Source organism: Sturnus vulgaris, chromosome 13 (genome assembly GCF_052056855.1).
Source record: "Sturnus vulgaris isolate bStuVul1 chromosome 13, bStuVul1.hap1, whole genome shotgun sequence".
In the NCBI taxonomy this organism is placed as follows: domain Eukaryota; kingdom Metazoa; phylum Chordata; class Aves; order Passeriformes; family Sturnidae; genus Sturnus; species Sturnus vulgaris.
The window spans coordinates 3,272,748-3,295,987 of record NC_142255.1 but is presented as its reverse complement, the minus strand read 5'-3'; the positions used below and the strand labels follow the sequence as shown (position 1 = coordinate 3,295,987).

The following is a 23,240-nucleotide window of genomic DNA, read 5'->3' as shown; positions in this document are numbered from 1 at the left end:
GGAGCACAGCAGAGCAGTGCAGCTGTACCTGGATGAAGGTGGCCAGTAAAACACAGCTCATCTCCTGCTCCAGGATGATCTTGTTCTGAGGGTTATTGTAACACGCAGCTATGAGCGAAGGGAAGAGCACTTTGATTAAACGAGGATCACTGAAATACTGGAAAGGCAACTGGCAGAGCTTTTGCAGCACCGTGGGGTGACGGCCAGATTGTACAATGATCTGAAAACACAAACAGAACAAAATTAAACCACGTGGTCTATCTGTTCTTCTCTTCCTCTTAACCACCGAGGGTGCTGAAGTCATGCTAAAAAAATGAGCAATACTAAAAATAAAGCCTATAACATTTAGTTCAAGTAACTTCTGTTTCAGTGTGCAAGTACTATTTTTATTGCGGAGTAATACAAAAACCATGAAGCTCTGAAAGTTCTTTTTTCTGTATCTCCCAAGAAGACAGTAAATAAGCTAAGGATTAATTTACAGATTACAGCAAAACAGATAATTTAGTACCTGAATTTAAAAGTCCAATAATTATAGCTCAGGGACTATTCTAAGTTAGAGCCACGAAACACAAAACCCCAGCGCCTGCCATTTAAACACACTAAGCATGGGGGGGAAAAAACATCCAGGAAGAAATCACCAGGATTTTAAAAACCCTCCCGAAGCTTGACCATCCTTTCCTGGAGCTGGCAATTGGAGAGGACTGTGTTTCATGGGAGATGTCTGCCACGCATTCTCAGGCACCAAAAAGAAAAGGGGATTGTGAGCTGCCCAGCGAGGAGTTTCTGTAAGGAGAGACTCCGAGATCCTCCCATCTGTATTCCTTATCTCGGTTTCTATCAGTGCCATTGGCTCTAAAAGGAGAATTGTTTAGATAAATGGGACTGTTGTCATGAAGTAGGCTAAGTTTACAACTGTATACATCTGAAGAAATAAGGCAATGCTATCACTGGTCTCCTACAAAGGAACCTTTCCAATTCACTTGATATTCTTATAAAATCTTTGCTATAAACTAAAAAATGCCCAAATCGGATCTGTTCCAAGTAACCTTGATTAGACAATTAGAATATGAAAGAGCTGTTTGACCCAAAGTTGGCTTTTTGGCATAGAAGGAAGCTCCTATAAGGTTGGAACACTGTAAAACTGAGGGTCATGACTGTAAATTGTACTTGGAAAAACACAATTTTACAGGTACCCACCCAGACAAGACTGCATTCAAATTAAAACCAGAAGGACAGAAAGAAGCAGTCGAGACTACAGGAACATAAATTACAGGGATTTACAAGTTTTCAAAGCACTTTTAACAATACCTTCAGAGCACACACTAAGTTGATAATGCAGTACAGTTTAAAAACAAGATGAACAAAATAATAGTTTGCATTTTTTTCAGTTCACCAGTCAAAAAATACATTGAAAACCTTTCAAAATACTGGTAGCAATGTCTTAATGCCCTTAAACACAGGAGGAATTTTTAAAAGACGGCCAAAAAAGTGACAATTCAGCATACATTCAGACACTGTTTTCAGGAAAATATCACTGAAGCATTTGAATGATCCTAAACTCTCAGCTTCCATCCTGTAAGCAAGAGGTGCCCCCCAAGTTTGGGAGTACTGTTGAAATTTTAAATTAGCCAGAGTGGTCATTATACTGCTCCATTTTTCCTGTGGTAAATTCTACAATCAGAAAAGTATTTAAAGTCAATCATAATTGCTACTAAAATAACTACAACTGGCATTTCTGATCCAGGACAGAACAAGAGAACTCGATTTCTTTTTAACGGCCGCCATACCTTTGATGAACAGGCAGAGGCAAAGAAGTTTTTGGGACTTTTTATTTTTCATTTCACAGTTCACTTCCTTTACCTGTCCCAAAAATGCCACGGATAGTTAGTGAAGTCCTGCCAAGCCCACAGTGCAGATACCCAAACATCTTCCATGGAATTATTATTTCATGATCTTTTTCTTTTCAACAGTTTTACTACTATGATGTTATCAACATTAAAGATAGGAAGGCATATAGAGGGGTTGCTGACTGTTTTAATCTGGTATTTATCACATGTGGAATCAATTTAATGATTTCAGCTCATTGTACTAATGCAGCTACTAAACCTGATACACTATATTATGTACTCTGAAGAAAAAAAACATGAGTCACCCCTTACTGGAAAAAACCCCAATGAAATAAACCTGCAGCAGAGCACATATTCCTTGTTTCACTGTCAATGGGTGGAGAAAGTGAAGGCCAGCACTTGACTTAGCAGATGAACAACAAAGAAAACAAATTAAAACCTTGTACTTCTCTTGCTTTTTTTTTTTTTCTTTTGAACAGTCACTTGGCTTAATAATGCCAAGGAGTTCTGCAGGCCTGGAATATGGAATACTCATCTTACAAACTGCTCTCATACAAGGTACAAACTCCTTACTGAAATGCAGCTTGCCTCTCCTCCTGCCACAGACTGGGATCCAGATGCACTTACCTAGAATGAGCTTTTCTTATTACTCTCTCTCTCTAGCCTGCAAGTCAGATATGCCTGTCAAATGTAACCAGATCCTAATTAAATCACTGCATTTCTGTACAGCCAAGCATTTAAGCACCTGCTTAACTTCAGCTGTGTGCCTATGTTCCATTAATATTTGCTTGTGGTTTTCTTTTCCTGAACTGAGACCTATCAAATTAGTCCAAGCTACTACATTTTTTTTTTAAATCCAGAGCAGGCAACTCACATTGATGTTTTCTGTGTTTCCTTTTAAAATTTTGCTTATTCTCAAAACTTACAGATGTTCGTACAACTTTACTGGGTTTGCTGTGCTCAGCTGGAATAAATTCCAGCTTGGTTTATCTTATTTATGGCCCAACATGTACCAAATGCTGGAACAATTCTCTGAAGATCCAAACAGCACACAGGTAGGAGACATAGCAAACATTTCTGAATTGCTGTTTCATGATGAATGAAGGAAGTTTTCCTTTGTGCCAAACTCCAGGCCCTGATCCATCCTGGAGGTGGAGCCCCTGATACAGAGGGTGACAATTCAGGTTCAGCACACCAGAAAGCCAACACTGCTCAGTGTAAAAGCCTGCTGAGGAGCCTGGAGCAACTGCCATGCTCACCTTCAGGACTGCACTCCTGCCTGGCTGGTGTCTGTGTGCATCCCCAGCCGACTGTCCCGCACTGTGAGTGATGTGCTGACCTGGGGGAACTTTCCACTCAGCAACACCTTTCAGGGCTGCCTATCACTTATCTTCTGTCACTCCCACCGCTTTATAGCCTTCTGCAGGTCCTGCTAATTTGCTTAATCTCCACTAGCCAGCGGGTCAGGCTCTCTCCTGTGCCCTACCCGCAATCCACGCTCCCGTGTGACTCTCTGGGAAGTGCACTCTGCTCCCACAAGTGCAATAATCATCCCCATCCACTGTGCTGGTATTTCTGAAGTTTATCACTTGGGAAAGCATGATTCATGATTTCTGAAGTCTCTAGATGGAATCCATGTTTTCCTCACGTTTACTCGGGCCAATATGCACTATACAGTGTATTGCTTGGCCATTTGCTGCAGCTCTCACTGTGAAAGCCTGAAGCAGTATAAAAGTCAGTCTTTCAAAACAGACTCCAATGACAAAAACCAGCAATATGCCACACAGCACTTGAGCAATAAAATAGGACAATCAATCAAAAAAATTAAAAGCTCCATGTGGTATGAAGCAGTAATAAAATAGTGAGGGGAACTCATCATTCCGCTGCAGGCTTCCCCTGTCACTCAGGTAGGGTGTGTGGCTCCAGACCTCAGGCTAGCAAGGATATTCCATAAGGATATTCCATAAGGATATTCCACCTTGGATACTCAATTCTTCCCTGTATGCCCACCAGGACAACAGCCTTCCTCTCCTGCCACTGCCTCCTGGCACCTTGCAAAGGAGAACTTCCCAGGACTGAATGCCTTTCCTAAGGAACCAACAGACCATATGAAGCCAAAAAACTTGGGCATGATTTTCCTCTGGGTAGCAAAGGGGAATGCTGCAGCTCGTTTCATTTTTCAGTGAGCTCCAAGGGCCCCAGAATTAATGTTCTGATGCTGCTGAAGGAATAAGAATCATGAAAGTGCAGCTCCTTTCCTTCCCTGCAGGGAGATAATGAGCAGCACACACAGGGCAACCTATGCCCAAGAACCAGCAAGGGAAAGATGCTTCACTGAACACCTCCTAATTCTATTTACATACTGCATATACATATTTGTACTTCATCTTCCTCTGTATTCCTTTTATCAGTGAAAACTACCATTACTTTAAAATGCATGTGTATGTATTTTTGTCAAAGGAGGGTAACAAAATCCTCATAATTAATAGGAGTCAGAACTTTGGAATGGTACAGCAAGGACACACAATGTCTAAGTAGTTACATGTCAAATTAGATGTAAAATCTTACCAGTTCAACAGTTAATTTTACAGAAAACTAACTCCTCTTGCCTTCAAAATTATATTTTCATGATCAGGTAACTGAGTGTACAAAAAGGATTTCCATCAACAAACTATCATTTAGAAAGTCGAAGAGTGACTGTATGTAAAATACTGAACAAATATTAGTTACACTGAAGTGAACTGATAATTCATATATTCACATCATTCATATATTCATACATTCTGAACAGACATGTAATGGAGATGCATGCTAGTAATTTGTCAAGAACTAGCAGTTCAGTTAAACTGCCCTGAAGAAGATTTATTATGGAGTAGCATTTTTGGTGACAATCTGAGTTTCTTTTTCCAAGTTACAACTGCATTCAAAAAAAGAGGAACTAAATGAATTTAAAACTCTGCTTGCAATCTTTCAGAGATTTAAAGAAGATTAAGATCCCAGACTGGTTTCCAATGGTTCGATGCATGTATGTTAAATATTGTCAGATACTTCATTGCAAATAACAAAATAAATGGTTTGGTGTCACACCAAGAATTTTTTCATTGCTTGTGTACTACACAAGGTTAGTCCAGGATTACTGCAGACTGGAAGTGCTGATTTTTAGACCAATATTTAGTCTAGTTCTACTGGTGGATTTAGGTTTTCTTCCTTCACTTGGACATTTGCAGCTCTGTAAAGATACCATTCATGTCAATTATTTCTGTCAATATATGCAATAAAACTACCAGAATTATCTTTTAAAGAAGCTAATTCATTCTGTAGTCAGGCAGAAGAGTAAGCCAGCAGCAAACTTCTTGTGTGTGGAAGGGCAAAACGAAGAACTGCTGAGTGTTTCACTTTGGGAAGAAACCCTGGCAGCAGTGGCACTGCTGGGGCACAGGGCAGCCCCAGGGACACGGCCAAGGCACAAGGTGGAGACAGAACCCAGCCCTGGGCACTGCCTCCCACCACCATCCCCAGCCAGGCATGCAAACCAAGGGTGCTTCCTGCAGCCCATCATCCACAGAGGAAAGGGAAAATGGGCAGCAGAGAAAGGAAAAAGATTGTCAGGGAGAGAACTGAAACCTGTAGGCACAAACCTAAATGCTGGATTTGGAACAAAACCTTACACTGCTCCTGTGTGACCTGACCCTGCATGAAAATGCTGTGTTCTTAGCACTCTACAGTCAGGATGGTGGGTTTTGTTTATTTTGACCAAATAGTAGGAGTTGTAGCTCTTTTCTCACATGAAAGCTGAGACAAAGTTATACTGATGTGGATCCAGGAACAAGCAGTTGGAAAGTTCAGAACTTCCTGAATCAAAACCTTCTTTGGCTCTTGGAGAAACACCTGGCAGTGAAATGGGGTGTTCCACAGGCACTGAGAAACAAATCCAGTGCTTATCCCTGGGAGCTGAATTCACTTTCTAGAAAAATACCCTTCCCAACAGAATTTCCTTCCATTTTTACAAAAGAAAGCATTAAAATGTGGCGTTTACTTGCCTTGCTCTTCTGCTATAATGCAGTTCAGGTTCAGATGCAATTTTCTTAGAACAACTCAGCCTAAAAAGTTAATGGTTCTCTGAGGGGCACTCCCTGCCTTGTGTGCTATCTCAGATGACCTGTGCTTCCAAACTTCAGCACGGCCATTATAAACATTAGCATCCTAAAATGGTCGGCGGTATGGGAAGCACTAATGTTTCTTATCCATGCACTTATCATTTATATAAATGTCAATTCTAATTTGTACTAACAAGTAATAACTTCACTGAACAAGAACTGTGCATCTAATTCCTGCAACAGTATTCCATCAAACAGTTAAATCCCTTTGTTTGATGTCAGGTTATTTACAACTTTGTAAAAGAAATAAGTCTTTATATTAGTAGTCCAGAGTTCCTCTTCAAAGTTAGATCTGCATTATTTCTTTGCTTCTATATAAACAGATCTCATACTGCTAGTATTTAATCAGCAGAATATGTCACCACTTAGGCTCTTCTTCTGCTTTAAGGTCAAGCTCTTTTCTTTCCATTTTGCAAACTCTGCTATTGGCAAAGCTCTGAGCAAAGAATGTTCTAAATTCCTCCTAGCATTTCTCAGGAATCAGAGCTCCACTTCCATGCAAAAAGCAAGTTCCAGAATGCTACATTCAAATTTTAAAATAAGAATTTTGTCTATTTGAAAAATTCCAGTGTTTATTTTCTTAGCGTCATGTGTAAGCTTCCAGAGAGAAGATAAGGGTGTTCAGGAATTACATCAGTCTTTCTATAAACCACATTCTGAGTATTGTTTTTTAGAGCTCTGTGGTTTAAGCAGATTCAGGGGTGCTCTCTGTACACATCACAGAAAAAACCCTCCCAGTATTTGTGCAATCTTCCTAAGACATATGAAGATTTAGGTAGGACAAGGGCCAACCACCAGGGCAGCGATGCACTGAAAATGTAAAAATGGTTATCAAAAGTGATGCTAGTGGAAAACCTAGCAAAAGTTCATTATACAAAGCTTCTGAAAAAATGCAGCCCAAAATGACAACTAACAAGTCACCTTAGTTATAGACAATTAATAAAGTATATATAAGATAAAATTCATCAATAAATAAATAACGTTAAACAAATATTGTAAAAGAAACTTCATTACAGTGTACAGGAAAATGGAAGCAATTCTAATATGCACTGAAGTTACCTGTGAATTTAATACTCGCCCAGGTCACAGGAGAAAATAATAATCTAATAGCTGACCTGGAAAAGGTTTTAAGGAAAAGCCTAACTTTTGAAGTGATAGCATTTTAGCATTTATTAACATAAAAATAAACATTTAAATGCGAAGTTGTTCTCACACTTCCTGTTAATCATATACTTAAGGACCCTGTTAAACCAAAGGGTATCACTGCTTTCTAGAAAATTCTAAGTTTCTTTGTTTCCACCATAATGTAACAGAAGATTCGTATGCTTAAGTGTTGTCCTAATAATTTTTAATCAGAAAATATTATTATAGATCCAATGTATGAGAAATATATGTATTGCCAGATAAAATTTTAAAAACCCCATCATGGCACCTCTCAAATGCTCAGGTATTATTCTGAGCCCTGAAGTGATTAGAATTAGCCTTTGCAGCCCTGCACTGTTTTTGAAGAATCGTCTTCACACTCAGGTGACACTTCAGCTTTGATGATGAACCACTTCTAAAGTCAGGCTGCTGCTTTGGGCACAATGCTCCAGTCATTTACTCCCAACGAAATCCAATTGATTGGAGTAAGATGATTTAAAGGGTAGAGAAGAAACAGGACCAGTCAACAGAAGTTCAAGCTGTTGGCTGAGGTTTCTGCCAGCATCCTTGGAAACAGAGCTAGTTTGGTTCAAAATCCCCAGAAGGTGTGAATAATTCAAACATTACAGTCTAAAACACATAAAATCTTTTTGTGTGTCTCAGAGCATTTTCTCTCTTCAAAAGCAAACGTTTTCTGTCACACTCTGGAACTCTACTCACAAGTAAGCTATACAGTCTTGGAATTATTATTCCTAGCACGTTTTGTCTTACGGCTTCCACCAGAAATGTAAAGGGTTTGTCAAAGTATCCAATCATCAACTAAAAAGCTTGTGAAACACTGAGCCACTGGACATATTACAGAGCTGGTTGAGACAAAGCTTCAAACAGAGAGCAAGAAAATGTGCTTTTCTGCCACGAAAAATGAGCTACAATTTACCCTTTACGAAGGGGAGAGGAAGCCGAGCAACATTTTCCACGAATGCATTTTGTTCTTTATGTTTCAGTATGGCTTCAAACAAGTGTGACTTGAGCTGAACATGACACGAGGGGTTGGGGAGACTTCTGTGTTCCTGTCGCAGGCTCGCAGCCTCACTCAGAGCAGCATCCAAGGCACAGCTGTCAGCTCAGGGAACACAGAGCAGGCCGCCGCTGCCTCTGCATGGGGCACAGCCACGGCACGGCCGGGAAAAGCCAGCGTTTATAGAGCAGCACAGGGAGTTCCCTCACACATGAGGCCAGCCACACAATAGCTCACAAGGCTGATTAAATATTTGCAGGCTTTAGAGCTGGTTTTTAGCGGCAGTGTGAAAAGCAGTTCCCAAGCAAAGGGCGGGCAGCAGCACGGCGGGCGTTGTGCAAGCTCCTGCCTCCGTCCAAAGCCAGGCCCGGCTCGGAGCTGGGAACAAACTGCTTATTAAGCAGGATTATGCCAAACTCTGCGGTGTTTTCTCGATGTGGACGAAGCTGCACTGGGGATTAAGCTGAGACCACCAAACCCCTTTTATCCTGACCCAGGAGTAAGATTAGAACGCGGCTCTCCGGAGGCAGCATCAGCCCCTGGCTCCCTCTCTTCTCTCCAAGCCTCAGCTAGGGACTGTGTTTGAAGGCTGTTGAAAGTCGCACTTCTATGACTTTAGGAGATAAGTTTATTCTTTCGTGTTCACAGTTTGAGAGGAAGACAGTAAGATAAGTCCAAATGCATGAATTTCTCACACGAATTCCTGTTCACTCTCTCTTCTCCTCCCCACAGCAATCAGCCAGTCATCATGAACTGAAACTAAATACACTTTATTTCACGCTAAGTCTTTGCTCAGATTAAATTACCTTCCCCACATCCTCTCAAAAACCCAAAAAACCCAGGATGCATTCTGGAATGTTAGAAATACAATTAAGATGTGACACATGAAATGTGCAGTCCCAAAAGCTTCTGACATACTTGATTTGCTTTGTCATAGATCATCCTTAAAAAGAAAAAGTTCATCAGGAAGCTCAAACAACAACAAAGGTGTCTGACAAATTACCTAAAAGGCATCCCCACTTTTCCCTGACTGCCTAGACAGGAATGCCATCTCTCCTGAAGACACTGGTTCACTTAAGTGAATTTATGTGGCTGAGGATGTGAGGCTGTGAGAGCCAAGGCATACATTACAGAGCTGCCTTAATGTACTCTGCTCTAGCTCGGGCATTTAATCCTCAGGGGATTTCTGCTCACAAGCTGAAGTGCTTCTAAATGGGAGTCAAGACTACAACTTCACATGAATCACTCACTTGCCAAAATCAGCTATTCCACAAAATTTACCAGGCATATTTCTTGTTCAAACCTACAAAGCTTTAAAACATCTGGGGCTTTTAAAACAAGTTTTAAAGAAAAAGCCCATAACCTCAACACAAAATCAATACTCCTAAAATTCTCTGTTGGAGAAGAAACTAACAAAATCAGAATTAAGTAATTTCAGATCCTATTTACTTACAGATAGGAATATAACTACATGGTAACTACCAATTCCTGCATCTTTACTCTTCGTGCTGTATTTTCATAAAGCCCACCTACCAGATCAAAATTGTTCCAGTCCCTCCACAGCCCCAAGAGCAACATCAACGATGGGAGTTTAATGATGGCCTCTAGTAAACAATCCATATGGAAACTCGACATATTTTTATAACTTGCAAGCTTTCCTGTTGACTTCTGATTTTCACAATTTTTCCATTTTAGAAGTAATTTTCTTCCTTCCTGCTAACAGTAGAGAAAGCTGGCCCCATACTAAAACTCAATATGCACTAACTCTGTCCAAAGCACAAAATAATTTCCCTCCAGAAGGTCACTTTTAATCTGAAGTCCCTTTATAAGTGTCCCTTGCAGCCCAGTATCTGTAAGCACAGCTAGGATGTGGCATACAGAGATTTATATTTGTGATTTACACTGTGGGACAAAGGCTCCTGCTGCTTTATGACACAAGGAGGACTTGCTTACAAGAAAATATGACTACAAGTCAATCATTTAACAAAAAAGGGAAAATAATCTCGGGATGAAACCTTTCTTGGGGATTAACTATGACACTTTGGGTGCCACGAATGAGTCCCAAATTTCAAGATCTTTTCAGAACTGTGCCTACCATAGAATATTTCAATTTCTTTACACATTATATTTTTACCTGTGATACTGCTGTGTGATGTTTTCCATATCTAACATGGGAGAAATTCCCTCCCAAAATATCCTGTAATCTCACTGCTCCTTACTCCTTTACCTGGGGTTAGCTGGGATGCCTCAAACATGTTTTGCAACAGATTTTCCACACTTGTACAGCAAGGAATAATTTCTAGTAGGTGACTGATACTATTAAATCTAATTCCATGTGCTTCTCTTTTCAGCACAGGGATTACTAGATATTAACAGCTCAATTATTTATGAGTTTTTAATAACAAACCTTGTTATGGACACAAATGTCTGGGGATAGAGGGTTTGGAGAGAGAAATAAGTTAGACTTTTGTGGCTGAAGATTTTTGGGAATGAAATCCTTTCTTCAAGGACAGATGTTGTGCATGTAAATTTAAAAAAACTTCTGAGAGAACTTTTTACTTCCATCTACAAGATTAATTTTATAACCAAGTTCTGAAAAGCTGCACATACCCTTTCCTAACTCTTTCAGCAGAGATTTTGTTTTGCAATCTAGCAATAGTATCTTCTGGAAGCATACAGTTCATGTCTTACAAACCTTAAAGTTGGTGGGATTCTTCTAGAGCACTCTAAATACAGTGTGTACCCAAGACTGGGAGAATAAAAGCTATTTTTATTTAAATAAAGGCACAGCAATGCAAACAAACAATACAACTTCTTTTGGAGCCTGTCAGCAAGATCCTGAGTCTGAGGATCTGATTTGTGAGGACTTTTCAGATGAAAAATACTCCCTAACTGCAATGAATATGGAAAGATTTCTATTCCCAATGCAGCGATGTGAAAGAAAGCAAATCATCTGTCATTCCTGTTAATTTAATTACAGGACCACATTCAATTATTCAATATAATATGCAAATAAGGTGAGTTGACAGCACATGCTAATTATATTCATTATACTAATTAAATCAAACAATAAAAGGGAATAAAAATGTAATGAAATAGAAGGATAATTTTAGTTAACAAGAACATTTTAATTAGAAACCGTAATTCTACAGTCTGATATAGCAAGGTTGGCTGTGGAAAGACTGGACATTATTTTTATTACACAGTTTAGCTTGACACGTCTCTCCCTGCTATCATGGGAGCTGTTTTGAATGGCAGCAGATTAAATGGTGACCAGCAGAGGAGAATCCCCTTTCCCAGGTGCCCAGCAAAGCTGAGCTGTGCAGCAGGGGCTGCCTGGCTCTGTAGCAAACAGAGCTTCACGTGCCCATACTGAACACACAGGGCAGCCCAGGCTCAGCCCTGCCCTTGGAGCCTTTCAAATAGTCAAGAAACACTCCTTGCTTTTTGCAATTTTCACTTTCAAAACTGATTTATTTCTTCAGTGACAGCAGCTGCCCTGGAAGAGCTTTATGAATGTTAAAACAAAATAGGAATGAAGGAAAGGAATATTACTAATATATTATATGTGGGCAGAGTCAGCAAAATCACAGTCTTTTTAAAATAAACAGTGCAAGCACTATCAAAACACTCAGGAATGTGTTCCTCAGGAATCCATTGTCCTCTCTGCTCCTCGACAGAATCACTTGGGCCTGGCCCAAGAGCCAGGCGTGGTGGAAACACCAAGTGGGAGCCCAGCAGAGTCTCTGTGTGTGGGACCCACCGGGAGGGGCTGGGGGAAATCTGAATCTGCACAAGAGAAAAGCTCTTTCCTCCTTCCTTCTGAATTTGCTACTCAACTAACTAGAAAGACTTTCACAGACAGTGTAATAAATGAAGTCAAACCTCTATGATATTAAATGACTGGCATATGATGCTCTTGGAAGGTTTTGTTCTATGAATGTGAAATATTTAGGAAATTGCCCTCTTATGATTTTGACTGCATAGTGGCAGTAGTTCACTTACTTAAATCACAGTACTACTACAGAAGGTCAATGCTGAGGTTGGCAGGCTATAAAATTTCTGTTTTAGAATTCTATCTGTTCTCCAAACTGGGGAACTTCTTCGCTTTTTTTTTTTTTTCTTTGAAGTTGTCGTTTTTCCTTCTTCCAGTATGCTGCTTTGGATATTTATCTGTTAATGTGAATAGACAAAGGAACCACAAAAAGGGACACTGAAAACTCCAACTGTTTGTCCTTTTTTGTTTTGAGCACTGAAAGGAGTGAAAACATACCTCAGTTTGTAATAAGAAATACAAATTTAGAGAGGAAATGACTTTAAACTGCACATGTTTCCAAACAAATGCATATTTGACTGCAAGAAGAACCTGAAGCTGCCTTGGAATACGTCAGTTATTGACTCAGTTGAAGTTGGTTCAAATACTAACTAGAGCTATCTGGCTTTACAGAAATTTGTTTTCATAGCTCAAGTCTAGTGTATCTATTTTTATTACACTGTACTTGCCAGGATTTCAAGCCTACTATTTGAAAACTTTCACTGTGAGACCAATTTTTTATTTTTAGTAGGACTCCCCAGATGATCAACAACGAAAGAAAAAATTGGAAGCTCTTAACATAATAAAAAATTAAACCATAACTGAATGAATAGAAAGCACTTCCCTCTTCATGAAAAGCAGTCTGTCTAGTGGAAGTCACAACACAAGGAGCACCTTAAAATAATGACCATAAGCAAGTCATACTGCTTTGCCTGGTACTAAAAGAAAAATTACTTCCTTTCACTAAAAAACCTTCCCAGGATTTTTCAAGAACCTGAGTGAAGAAAGCTTCAGTTTTTCAAAATGTTTTTTTAAACAAAAAAGCCAAACCCAAATGCCTCTTCCTCAGTTAAAACCTTAAAACTAATGAAGAATATTAGAGATTATATAAAAAGTTAAGCATGTCGTGACATCTGAGATTGTACCTCCAAAGCAAACCACCCTAAAAGAGAGTTTGTAGGGTATGAGAAGGACTGACACAGCACGGCTGTCTGACTGAATCCTAAATCTGACCTTGAGAGCTGCAGAAGCCACCTTCAGCCCCAAGAGCATGAGCTGAAGAGTCCAGGACCAGCTGGGGAGCACAGCCCGGCCAAAGGCTCCCCAGGCACCAGCACTGCAGGCTGGCACTGCTGCAGGAAATCCCTCTGCTCACTATTCCTGCTGTGCCAACTCTCCATGCAATCCATCACTTCTGTTTGGACTTGTGTGCCACAACAGAGATTTCTGACCTGCAGACAGAAGACAGCATGGCTTGCTGGCACTGCTGGCAGCCAGCTTGGGCAGCAGAGGGACTCAAAACAGCAGCAGCAGCAGCACAGGGTTTAAAAATGACCATTCTGAAGTGTTGCCAACAGGCAGCTCCAGATCCTGAGTGGCATTTGGTGTCACAGGGTAGGGAGGCTGCAGCATCCTCCCTCCAGCTGTGGCCAATCCCACAGAAACATCATTATAGAATTCTATAATACAGTGACAGCATTGTCAGCTTTAAGATATTACAGTGTTCCACTTACAGTCAATCACGGTAAGGATGTTATTGAGCAGCTTTTCTCTAAAACCTTTCCTGACAAGTTTTAACACTTCCCCCTGCTCAACAGCTGAACTGAGGGCACTGACCTCCTCACCCTGAACTCCCATCCCAGAAGTTGTGCACAACAGGGAACCAGGTGGTACAAGCAGAGAGAGAAGACAGTGAGCACCTTCACAAAATGCAGCACTCAGCTGAATCATACCTACACATTCAGAGTCAGGTTCACATACTCAAAGAGCCAGTGCCAAGCCCTGCTCTGCCCAATACACCCTGAGATGTTACATATAAGCTGAGGAAACCAGGAGATTTTTAAGACCAAAACATTTGAAATATTTTTTGAGTTTTGTGTCTGTGTTACTTTATAAACCAGTAAGAGAGGTCACAGAGTCCAATGGCAAAAGCAGACAACAGTTAAGGAAGCTCAAAGGGAATTTCCACTGTTTCTTGAATAGGGCATTTAGTTTATGACTGGAAAGATTCATGGAGAAGAATGGTTTGAACCTGAGCACTGGCAAGCAGGCAGACAGCTACACTGGCATCCAAGGACAAGTCTTCATGGGAAAGTAGCTCAGCTGGCTTTAAACCATCTGATCAAGCTGATGTGAAGCTAACTTAGAATTAAAAATATCAGTTGCTAAGTATACCTTGGCAGGGAGCAAGGCCAGTCCGAATCAGTGCAATGGCAGCATAAGAACTCCAAATGGAGTTTGCTTATAGACACCCAAAATTAATGTCCTTGTCTTAACACACAACTTCAGTTTCTCTTTTGCAAACACATCAGTTTGTATTCACAGGAATGCCAAGTGCTGAGGGGATGAGTTTCCTGGAGGGATCTGTGACTAAATGTGCCCTTGATAACTTGTGATCCCCTTTTCCATTTGCCTTACCTGGTTATCTGGGTTGTTTACAGTGAAGTAGCCCACACAAATGATGACCTCGTGCAGCAATCCCTCGCAGGTATGCTGGGAGCAGTACCCCAGCAGGGAGCTGATAATGTGCCTGAAGGCCAGGGACAGTCCTTCAGCTCCCACAATCGACTGAAAAACAGGCCAAGAAACAGACATTACACTCCAGCAGTGTGTTCTACAACTTGTGTGAGCTGTGTGCACACCAACTGCACCTTCTGGGGTTTGTCTGCCAAGTGCAGACTATGTTCTTTGCTTTGGGAGGCCAGAATGAGATCTCTTTTCTCAGCCACTTACTGTTCCTAACCGGAATATAACATCAAAAGCCACAGAAGCAAGAATAAACTCAAGTTTTCAGGGGATACAGGAAAAACTGGATTCTGCTTATTTGACATTCAGTGTAGCATTAGGTTGACCATTTCATTTGACATATATTACATGCTCCAGGAAAATGTAGTAATATCTCTTAGAAATAAGCAAAAGAAACCAAACCATCTTCATTTCTGCATTTCTCATTAATAACTCTTGCTCTGAATGGAATACAATGATTAATAACAAATAATGACTTTTCAAACATTACAAAAAGTTAGAAACATCCAAAAGGAGAGAACACTCAGCTGCAAAGCTTCTTGGGATGTTTTTTAAAAGTAGGCAAATTGCTGTAACGTGGAGATTCAGAATTAGATTTTATCTGTGCAGCCTACAGCCTCTATTTAATAAACATGTCAAGCAGACAGAGCGACACAGGGTCAAAGGGGAAAACTAAAGCACAAGGAACGAGCATGACAGTCTCCTAACTCTAATGAAACAGCAATGCAGGCCTGAGAAAATCTCTTTCATTTCAGAGTTTTCTTCATTTTCTGCCTTGCAGCTTGTGGTAAATACATATCCATAAATCCCAGGCTGTGGTGTAGTTTAGTCTCACTGAATTCCAAATACACCCAGTCAAAGCAGGATCCTTGACAATGAAAGCAGGCTCAGCTGTGGATGCTTTCCATCTTGAACTTCAAGCATTCTGGTAAATCAGCGTATTTTCAAAATTTAATGCCCAACACAGCCACCATTTACTGCTTTATGTCATGTAAATGCCACGTTCTCAGGTCTGTCCTTATTTAATTAGTGCTGTCCGTGCACGCTGTGACCCAGCACTCTGGGTTTAACCTCCCCTGATAACAACAGGTCAAAGGGCACCTGAGTTTGTGTATAAAAGTTAAACTAATTTTTCAAGGAAACTATGCTTCCTTTTTAGCCAGAATTAATATCAGCTCAGGACCCTGTGCTGTTTCTCACTACCATCTTTCAATTGTTTAGACTGTCAAATTAAATGAAATATACACTCATGAGCCATCTGTGCTAATACAAACTCGAGAATACCAGACCTCTTCTGCTAATCAGAACCCCCTATTCCACAGTCCTACTAATTTGTGATAAAACTATTCCTCAGAGATAATGATCACACAGTACATAAAGGAGGCTTTTCCCTCTGCTGTCTGCCAGCCTGCCAGGGCCCACAGGGTCAGTGTCCAGCAAACTGCCTCAGGTGTATGTTATTTTTAACATTACAGAAACAAATCCCACTAATGCAGGGGAAGGGAGAGCTGCCTTGGCCACCCCAGCTGCCTGTCCATCACAAACAACACGATGCCCACAGCCCAGCTGGGTGGGTACCCCCTGAGCAGAGCCCTGTGTCCATGAGCTGAGGGAAGCAATTCCCACTGCTGGGCTTCTGGCCACCCTCCATGCAAGAGTTACTGACTTGCACCACTTCAGGCAGAACAGACCAACACAGACCACGGGATTTGCAGTTAATGCTGACTGTTCATTATAACTGCTGAGATATAATGGCATTGGCACAGGGATAAATACACACAGGGTAAGCAGGAGATGGTGTTTTAAATTGAACAGTGGTTTCCTGGGATATCAGGGAGCACCCTCCAGCCAGTGTGATTTGCTCCAGCTCCCCTGCAGACTGTACCTGTTCCAGTTCAGGCCTGACTCTGACACACATGGACAGCACATGGACAGCCAGCCTCAAAGCAAGAGGTGCTGAATGAGGTCTAGCAAGGAACCACCTTGATTTACAGAAAGAAATGGGGGTCAGTGGTGTGTGCAGTGAAACTCCAGTCAATCTCCTGTCCCTGTGAAGAACCCTGACTGGGCTGGCTGCTGCAGCTGCACATGAACACTGCTGCACACAGAGGTCTTGCTGCTGCTGTTACAGATTTACCAAATGTACTGAAAACCCACGGCAGGAGCCACAGCAAATCCTTCACTTGGGAAAAGCTCTCGCCCAGTTTGATGCATTTCAGATGGAGAGTGTGGTACAACATAGACAAATCACATATTAAAAGAGAAAGAAACCTGTCCTGTTGAATTGTGTAAGACTGATGCTGCTAAATGTGTTTTCAAAGCAATGCTTTCTGACAGGTGTTTCATATTAACAATATAACTTTACCAAGTCACCTGAGAAATAAACCATTATTTGTATGGCAAAATCGTTCATTTACACTTAAACCCTGTTCACAGACCAAGGTAAGCAGTCCTTCTCAGGACTCAAAATGCAGCACTTTTTAGTTTTTAATTTAATAAAAATTATGAAAACATATTTTCCAATTTCTGGTCAACCAAGTTTTACTTGCTAAAAAAAATGCTATCAAGCAATTATCAGTTTCAGCTGCACAGTCTTAAAGCAAGTGGCCCCTGAAAGCCCTGAAAAATGTAATACATGGTTATAACACAGGCAAATCATTTCACATGAGAAAAACTGCTATTTTGTCCTTTTGACTAAGATTTTTCTTTTCACACTTTTGAAGCTTAATAAATATAAAAAGTACTATGCTAGAAACAAGTAAAAAAGAAGTTAGAAGATATAACGGATTGGATTCAGCATTTAATACATTCTAAATTTTCACTTTTTGGTTAAATTCATCAGCCACAGCTACATGGGAGAAATAACAAGAGTTACAAATGTTATGCACAAAACCTAACATTTAAAAATTCCTTCAACAACTAAGATCTTAAAGACAAGACTTAGTCCAGAGATATAATCAACAATTAACATTTCCCCACTAAGAGAAGTTTTAAAACATCTATTACCTGGAAGGCAGGCAGGTCAAGAACAGCAAAACTATTGAAGAAACGTAAACTCTGGATGGCAACCTGGACTGTGCTGGCGGCGTAGCTGTCCTTAGGGCTGGAGTTTGGGTCTGAGATGGTGCCATGGAAAAGGACACAGTAGAGCATGTGCAGGACTCCCACCAGGTCCGTGGCCTGCAGAGCTGCTGTGAGTCCTGTGGGGTCCTGTCGTGCTGTGTCAAAAACGTTCCAGGACCTGCAAGGGAACAGCGAGCGCTGAGAGCGAGCAGAGCTCGGCAGGAGCCAAATGCCAGAGAAACTGAACGGGGAGCCAGGGAAAACCTGATGCCTCAAGTGCCAGGAAACCACAGCATTTCCAGAAAATACTTCAATAATTAGGGCACCATTTCATGCTCTCTTTACCCGTAGTGCAGCTGGATCGTTCAGGACCTTGCTTCACATCCTGTGCCCGTGCTGGTTCAGCCAGGCGGAGTCTGGGGGCACGCTGGGAGCACAGGGGCTCCATGTGAGCCCTGCCGCAGGTCAGCAGCCTGCTCTCACCTTTGCTGCCTGCAAGAGCAGCCAGCAGCAGGGGCAGAACTCCCTGGAGCCTCTCCTGCCACAGCGATGGGCTGCAGGCACTGCAACAAACTGCCTACCTAAACAGTGAAGTGAGTTACTGGGAACAGATGATCTTAATCAAAAGGTTCTGCAGGAATTTAAGAACGAAGTGGTGGAGCAGTAGGAAAACACACTGCTGCTTCCTTCAGTCAGATGCTGTTATGGGAGACTGCAGCAGGGCAGCAAAGCACAGGTAAGTACAAAGCAGCACAGCTCGGGCACATGGGGACTGGGCTTCTCTGCCATCTATTGGGTACGCACATAAAATAATGGAGAAGGTTTCTGGTTATCTAGGATATCAGCACAGACAAGCAAGTAACTCAGGACTGCCCTTTCCATTCTCATATCCAGACTTTCAAAAACACTTAACATAATCCTCCATGATTTTTCCTACTTGTGTTTTTTCACATTATTAATAATCCAGAAGATGAACCAGGATAACTACTAAGGAAGACTCACAATATCACTATCCTGGAGGCTAAATAATGTGTGGAAGATGGGCAAGCACAAAGAGAAGCCCCAAAATAATTCAGCAAGTTTTATATTCTCTGAATTCTAATTCAAACCTATAACATAAATTACCTGAATTTCGTTTTTGGAAACACATTTGGTCAATACTGGAAACACTAAAATAATAAAACACAGCAAACAATAACGATGAAAATGTGCCACATCAAGGTCTGGTTTTTACCTCATCTACTGTGTTTCCATCTTTAAAAAAAGAAAAAATAAAAAAAAGGAAGGAAGTGTCAATATCAAAAGAGACTACAAAGATTGAGTGTCTAGATGATTCCTTTTTATAATTAAAGGAAAATACAACAGCTTATATGAGAAAGCATAATAAAAGGACAACTTAAATAAGGGTATTTTTCTCTTTTATAACTACTAAAAGCAAAGGAAATGGAAGTGAAAACCAGAACCATTTTCTAAGATAATCTGTAAGTTTGAAGAGCTCAGTTTAAGACAGCAAAGAGCAGACACTGAGAGGGCTCAGAATATTCCTGTTGAGCAGAAGCAGTAAGGAGCTTTCCCTGGACTAGAACAGCTCTCAGTAATCTCTCCTGTATCTGTACCAGGAGCAGCCTGCACCCCTGCTACAAACACTGGCTCCAGTGACATCTCCAACACTATCCTAGGCAGGCTCACTAATCCTGCTTTTTACAATTACACACAGACTGCTTCAACGGAGAAACTAAACCATGAGCTCAGCAAGGACCACGTTTTGGCAACCATCACCTTGTTCTGCCATTTTCCCTTTTCCTAGTGAAGCAAACAAAGCAGGCAAGAAAGCCCCACCTTACCCAAACCCATGTCTGTCCCTGAGGATTTCTGTCTGTTAACAGCACTCCATGGCTTCCTTGGAGCAAAGGGAGGGAAAGAGGCCAAGCAGGACCATGAACCTGCATTTCCCAGGTCCCAGAGCAGCCCTGAGCTCAGGTGAATATGACAGGACAGCATTTGGGCTGTACACAACCAACTCTGCTGGCACCCATCTGTCTGCACCACTGTCCCTTCACACGTTTACCTTGACAAAGCAGCAGATCAGATGATGTGAGGAGTGATCTCATCTGAAATTAGCACTTATGGGTACCATTTCCTTTACCATTATAGGTACCATCTTTCTGGTAACCATTTCATTAGCTCTATTTACAGTCTGTGAATATCCAATGCTACTGAAAAAGCTTTTCAGTGCTGTCCCTCTGCTGTTACCTCCAGGATCAAGGTCCCAGGCCTGCTTCAGGGATACCTGTGCTGCACAAAAACCACTCCAGGCTGCATAAGGAGTCCACATAAATAGTTCTGTCAGGAGAATCAGAACTCTAGTAAAGCACAGTAAGAACAAATGCAACACAGTTGTGTCTGTTCTCCATAAGACCCTAAGACTTACTCCACAGAGAATAAAAAGTGGAACAAATACTAGAGTTCTAAGTGTGTTTGGGTGGGGCTATGCTGCACAACAATTTATGGCAGGGCTTTGCTTTCCCCGTGCCTGGAATCCATGCCCCAAACCTTCATTTTGGAGCTCTGTGGTGTGTGAGTGAGTGTGTGAGAATGGAGGCAGCAGAGACACTTCCTGAGCCATCACCTGGCCGTGCCAGCTGTGCCTTTGGCTGCCAAGCTCAGCTTTGCTGGCACATCAGCCTGCCTGGGGGGAGCCCCATGGCTGCAGGAGGAGGGAGAGCTGGCAGCTCTGGGACCACCCTGTGCACAGCCCTGCTGTGTGAGTGTGGGCTCCCTGCTATTCCTCACTCCAAAATGCCTTCTGATGTGCAAGGATTTATTCTGCAGGGTGCAGTAGCCAAAATGTGCTAACCATCACTTAGTTACACTCGACTAGCTAGAACGTTTATTGCCACAGGATCACATGAGAGCACAGCTCCTCCTGCCAACCAGTATTTCCCAACTTCACTCTCAGCTTTTTCAGCTGTACAAAACAGAAAAGTACACTCGCAGTCAAATGATAACCCCAAATTAATTACTGCATATGATACCTCACAGAATTTTTTTTGACTCTGTGCAATCAGAAGATTGACCAATTTTACCAAAGGTTAAAGTTAGCTTGCTTTCAACTCTCACTCCATCATTATTTTTAAACAATTCCATATGAGAAAGCTTACATTGCTGGATGAAATCCTTTTACCATTTTGTGCTGCTCTGGAGCAGAGAATGAATCAAAATACACATTAAAAAGTCAACTGTAAAATAACTCTAAACACAAGCATTCGTTTTTTCACAAAAAAGATGAAAAATTTTGAAGTTGTACTACAGAACAAAACTGTAAAAGAGAAATTAAAAATCTGTCTTTCTGGATTTGATGGATTGAAGGAACTACCAGAAAATTTATTTTGGCCGTTGCCTGTACTACAGTTAGTGTGTATGTGAACAGACCACTGGCTCCTGTTGAGTTGAGCTGTTGATTACATCACTTTAAGCCTAAATGTTTACAATAGAAAGGTAAAAGAAGTTATTTGTACCTGCTGTGGGCTTTAAAATAGAAAAAAAATCTATATGAAATGATGGAAAATACAGCATGAACCTCTGCCTCTACTGCTCTGATTTTTGTCAAGTCTGCACAACACTGGGTTCCATACCTTTAGCAGATTTTTAGCTCACCTCAAAACATAAGCCCAATGAAAATTCAGTGCTGTTGGGACAGACCGAGGCAAAAACTCCTAAAAACCTTCACAGCATACATGACAATGTCACACCAGAAAATCAGACTTTACAAAACTGAAGTTAAGAGATCAGATTCCTATAGCTGCAATTCCTCTTAATTCTCCTATTTAAAGAAACTTTGTCTCTGAGCCTGTAACAGCTGCAAAAGTAAAACAGGCACTATGGACAAAACCCCTTCAATTAATCCCTGAAGGGAAGCAAGACTCACTGGATTTCTGACATTGGCTGATATAGCTGAGAAAACAAACAGGCTTTCAAACTTTACTAGTCACAATAATTATGTGCTAACTATAAACACAGAAAAACAGACAAATATTTATATTACAGTCAAGCAACCTGCAGGATCTTAAAAAAAAAAGTTTAATGAAATGCACAGAATTTTCATTATGGGCTGCCACTGTGATTTTCAGCTTGGCCATCAAGAAGTCTCAGGAATTGGTATGTGCTCTATGACTTACAAAAAGGCTTTAAGAATTCAAAAATGTGGATATATCCATCACAAGAAAGACAGAAAGATACTAAGCAGTGGTACTTCATTGCTTAAAATACTCCACTATTTATTAAAAACAGGAATTCAATACAGCTTGATAAGAGACAGCATACTCTGCAGAACAAGTATAAAACTACAATTTCTCCAAGCTTCAATATGAGCAAACTGTTTATATCTGAAAATATATTGTTTTAAAAACTGGCTGAGCTAACAAGCAGACAAGCCTCTCTAAGGGTATACATTATAATGTTTGTGTATTTGAAATATATACTCCTGATTAAAAACATGGAGTGAAATGGAAACATGAGTTTCTAAGAGGCTTAGAATATAATCTGTTGGGGTTTTTTATTATTAGGATTTAAAAACTATCATCAGTACTTTTTGCTCCTGAATTATTTTATTTAGAAAGAGATGTCAAAATAAAGAGGCAAAATGATAATAAAAGAAGAATGAAGAAGTATTTAGCACCTGTCAGACCTTGCTACAATTCCCACTGTCCAGCAGGGCTTGCAGTGCAGCACAGAAGTGATGAAGTGAAACCTTCCAGTAATTTCAGACACAAGTTGGAATTAGTTTAACAGCACTTGCTGGAGCTGCTGTCCCTTGGAAGTGGTGAGAAGCAAAACCAAGGTTCAGACAGACTTGCATCTGATTCACCATCCAGCAGCCAAAACAGACATTATCTTAATTACTGTCATAAAACTGAGCCCAGCCCAGCCCACTTCCGTGTGGATGTGTGACATGACAGGCACCGTGTCCCTGGGTCAGAGCCTGCCTCTGCAGCTTTCTGCCACTGCAGCCTGGAACCCACAGCTTCATCAGCTGCTGACACACACTTATCTATGCCCCACTGCCTGGAGAAATAACAGCAACACTCCAATTACTGCACTGCTCTGACACTGCCTTTGCCTGGGCTAACGAGAAAGCTTCAAGGCATTTCTTAAATCGAGAAAACAGCAACATTTTTAAACAGCTGGTGGTCCCAAGGACCTACAGAATTTGGCAGACTATTATTTGCAATATTCCCCTTATGCACAATGCAGTATCCTCCTTGTATCTGTGTTACTGCTCTCCATTGCACTGCTCCTGGGGAGAACATTCTGCCTCTGTGATTGACTCTTCCACTGCAGTATTGCTCTTGGTCTCCTCCTGCTCCTTGCATTAACTCTGTGTTAGTGTGAGTTTATTCACTCAAACTCATGGGCAAGAGTGAAACAAGGCATTAACTCTGTGTTAGTGTGAG

General features: G+C 41.1%; 1 protein-coding gene across 2 annotated transcripts in view; it reads right to left on the bottom strand.

Annotated features, from left to right (window-relative positions):
- The window catches only part of SCAPER (S-phase cyclin A associated protein in the ER), a 130,413-nt gene that overhangs the window by 4,616 nt on the left and 102,557 nt on the right, over positions 1-23,240 (bottom strand). For both annotated transcript variants that reach the window (XM_088172345.1, XM_014879164.2), the window contains exons 28-30: positions 17,731-17,965; positions 14,617-14,766; positions 29-220 (exon numbers count right to left, since the gene is read on the bottom strand). In XM_088172345.1, coding sequence (XP_088028471.1) covers positions 29-220; positions 14,617-14,766; positions 17,731-17,965 — 577 coding nt within the window. The remainder of the gene's footprint in view (positions 1-28; positions 221-14,616; positions 14,767-17,730; positions 17,966-23,240) is intronic.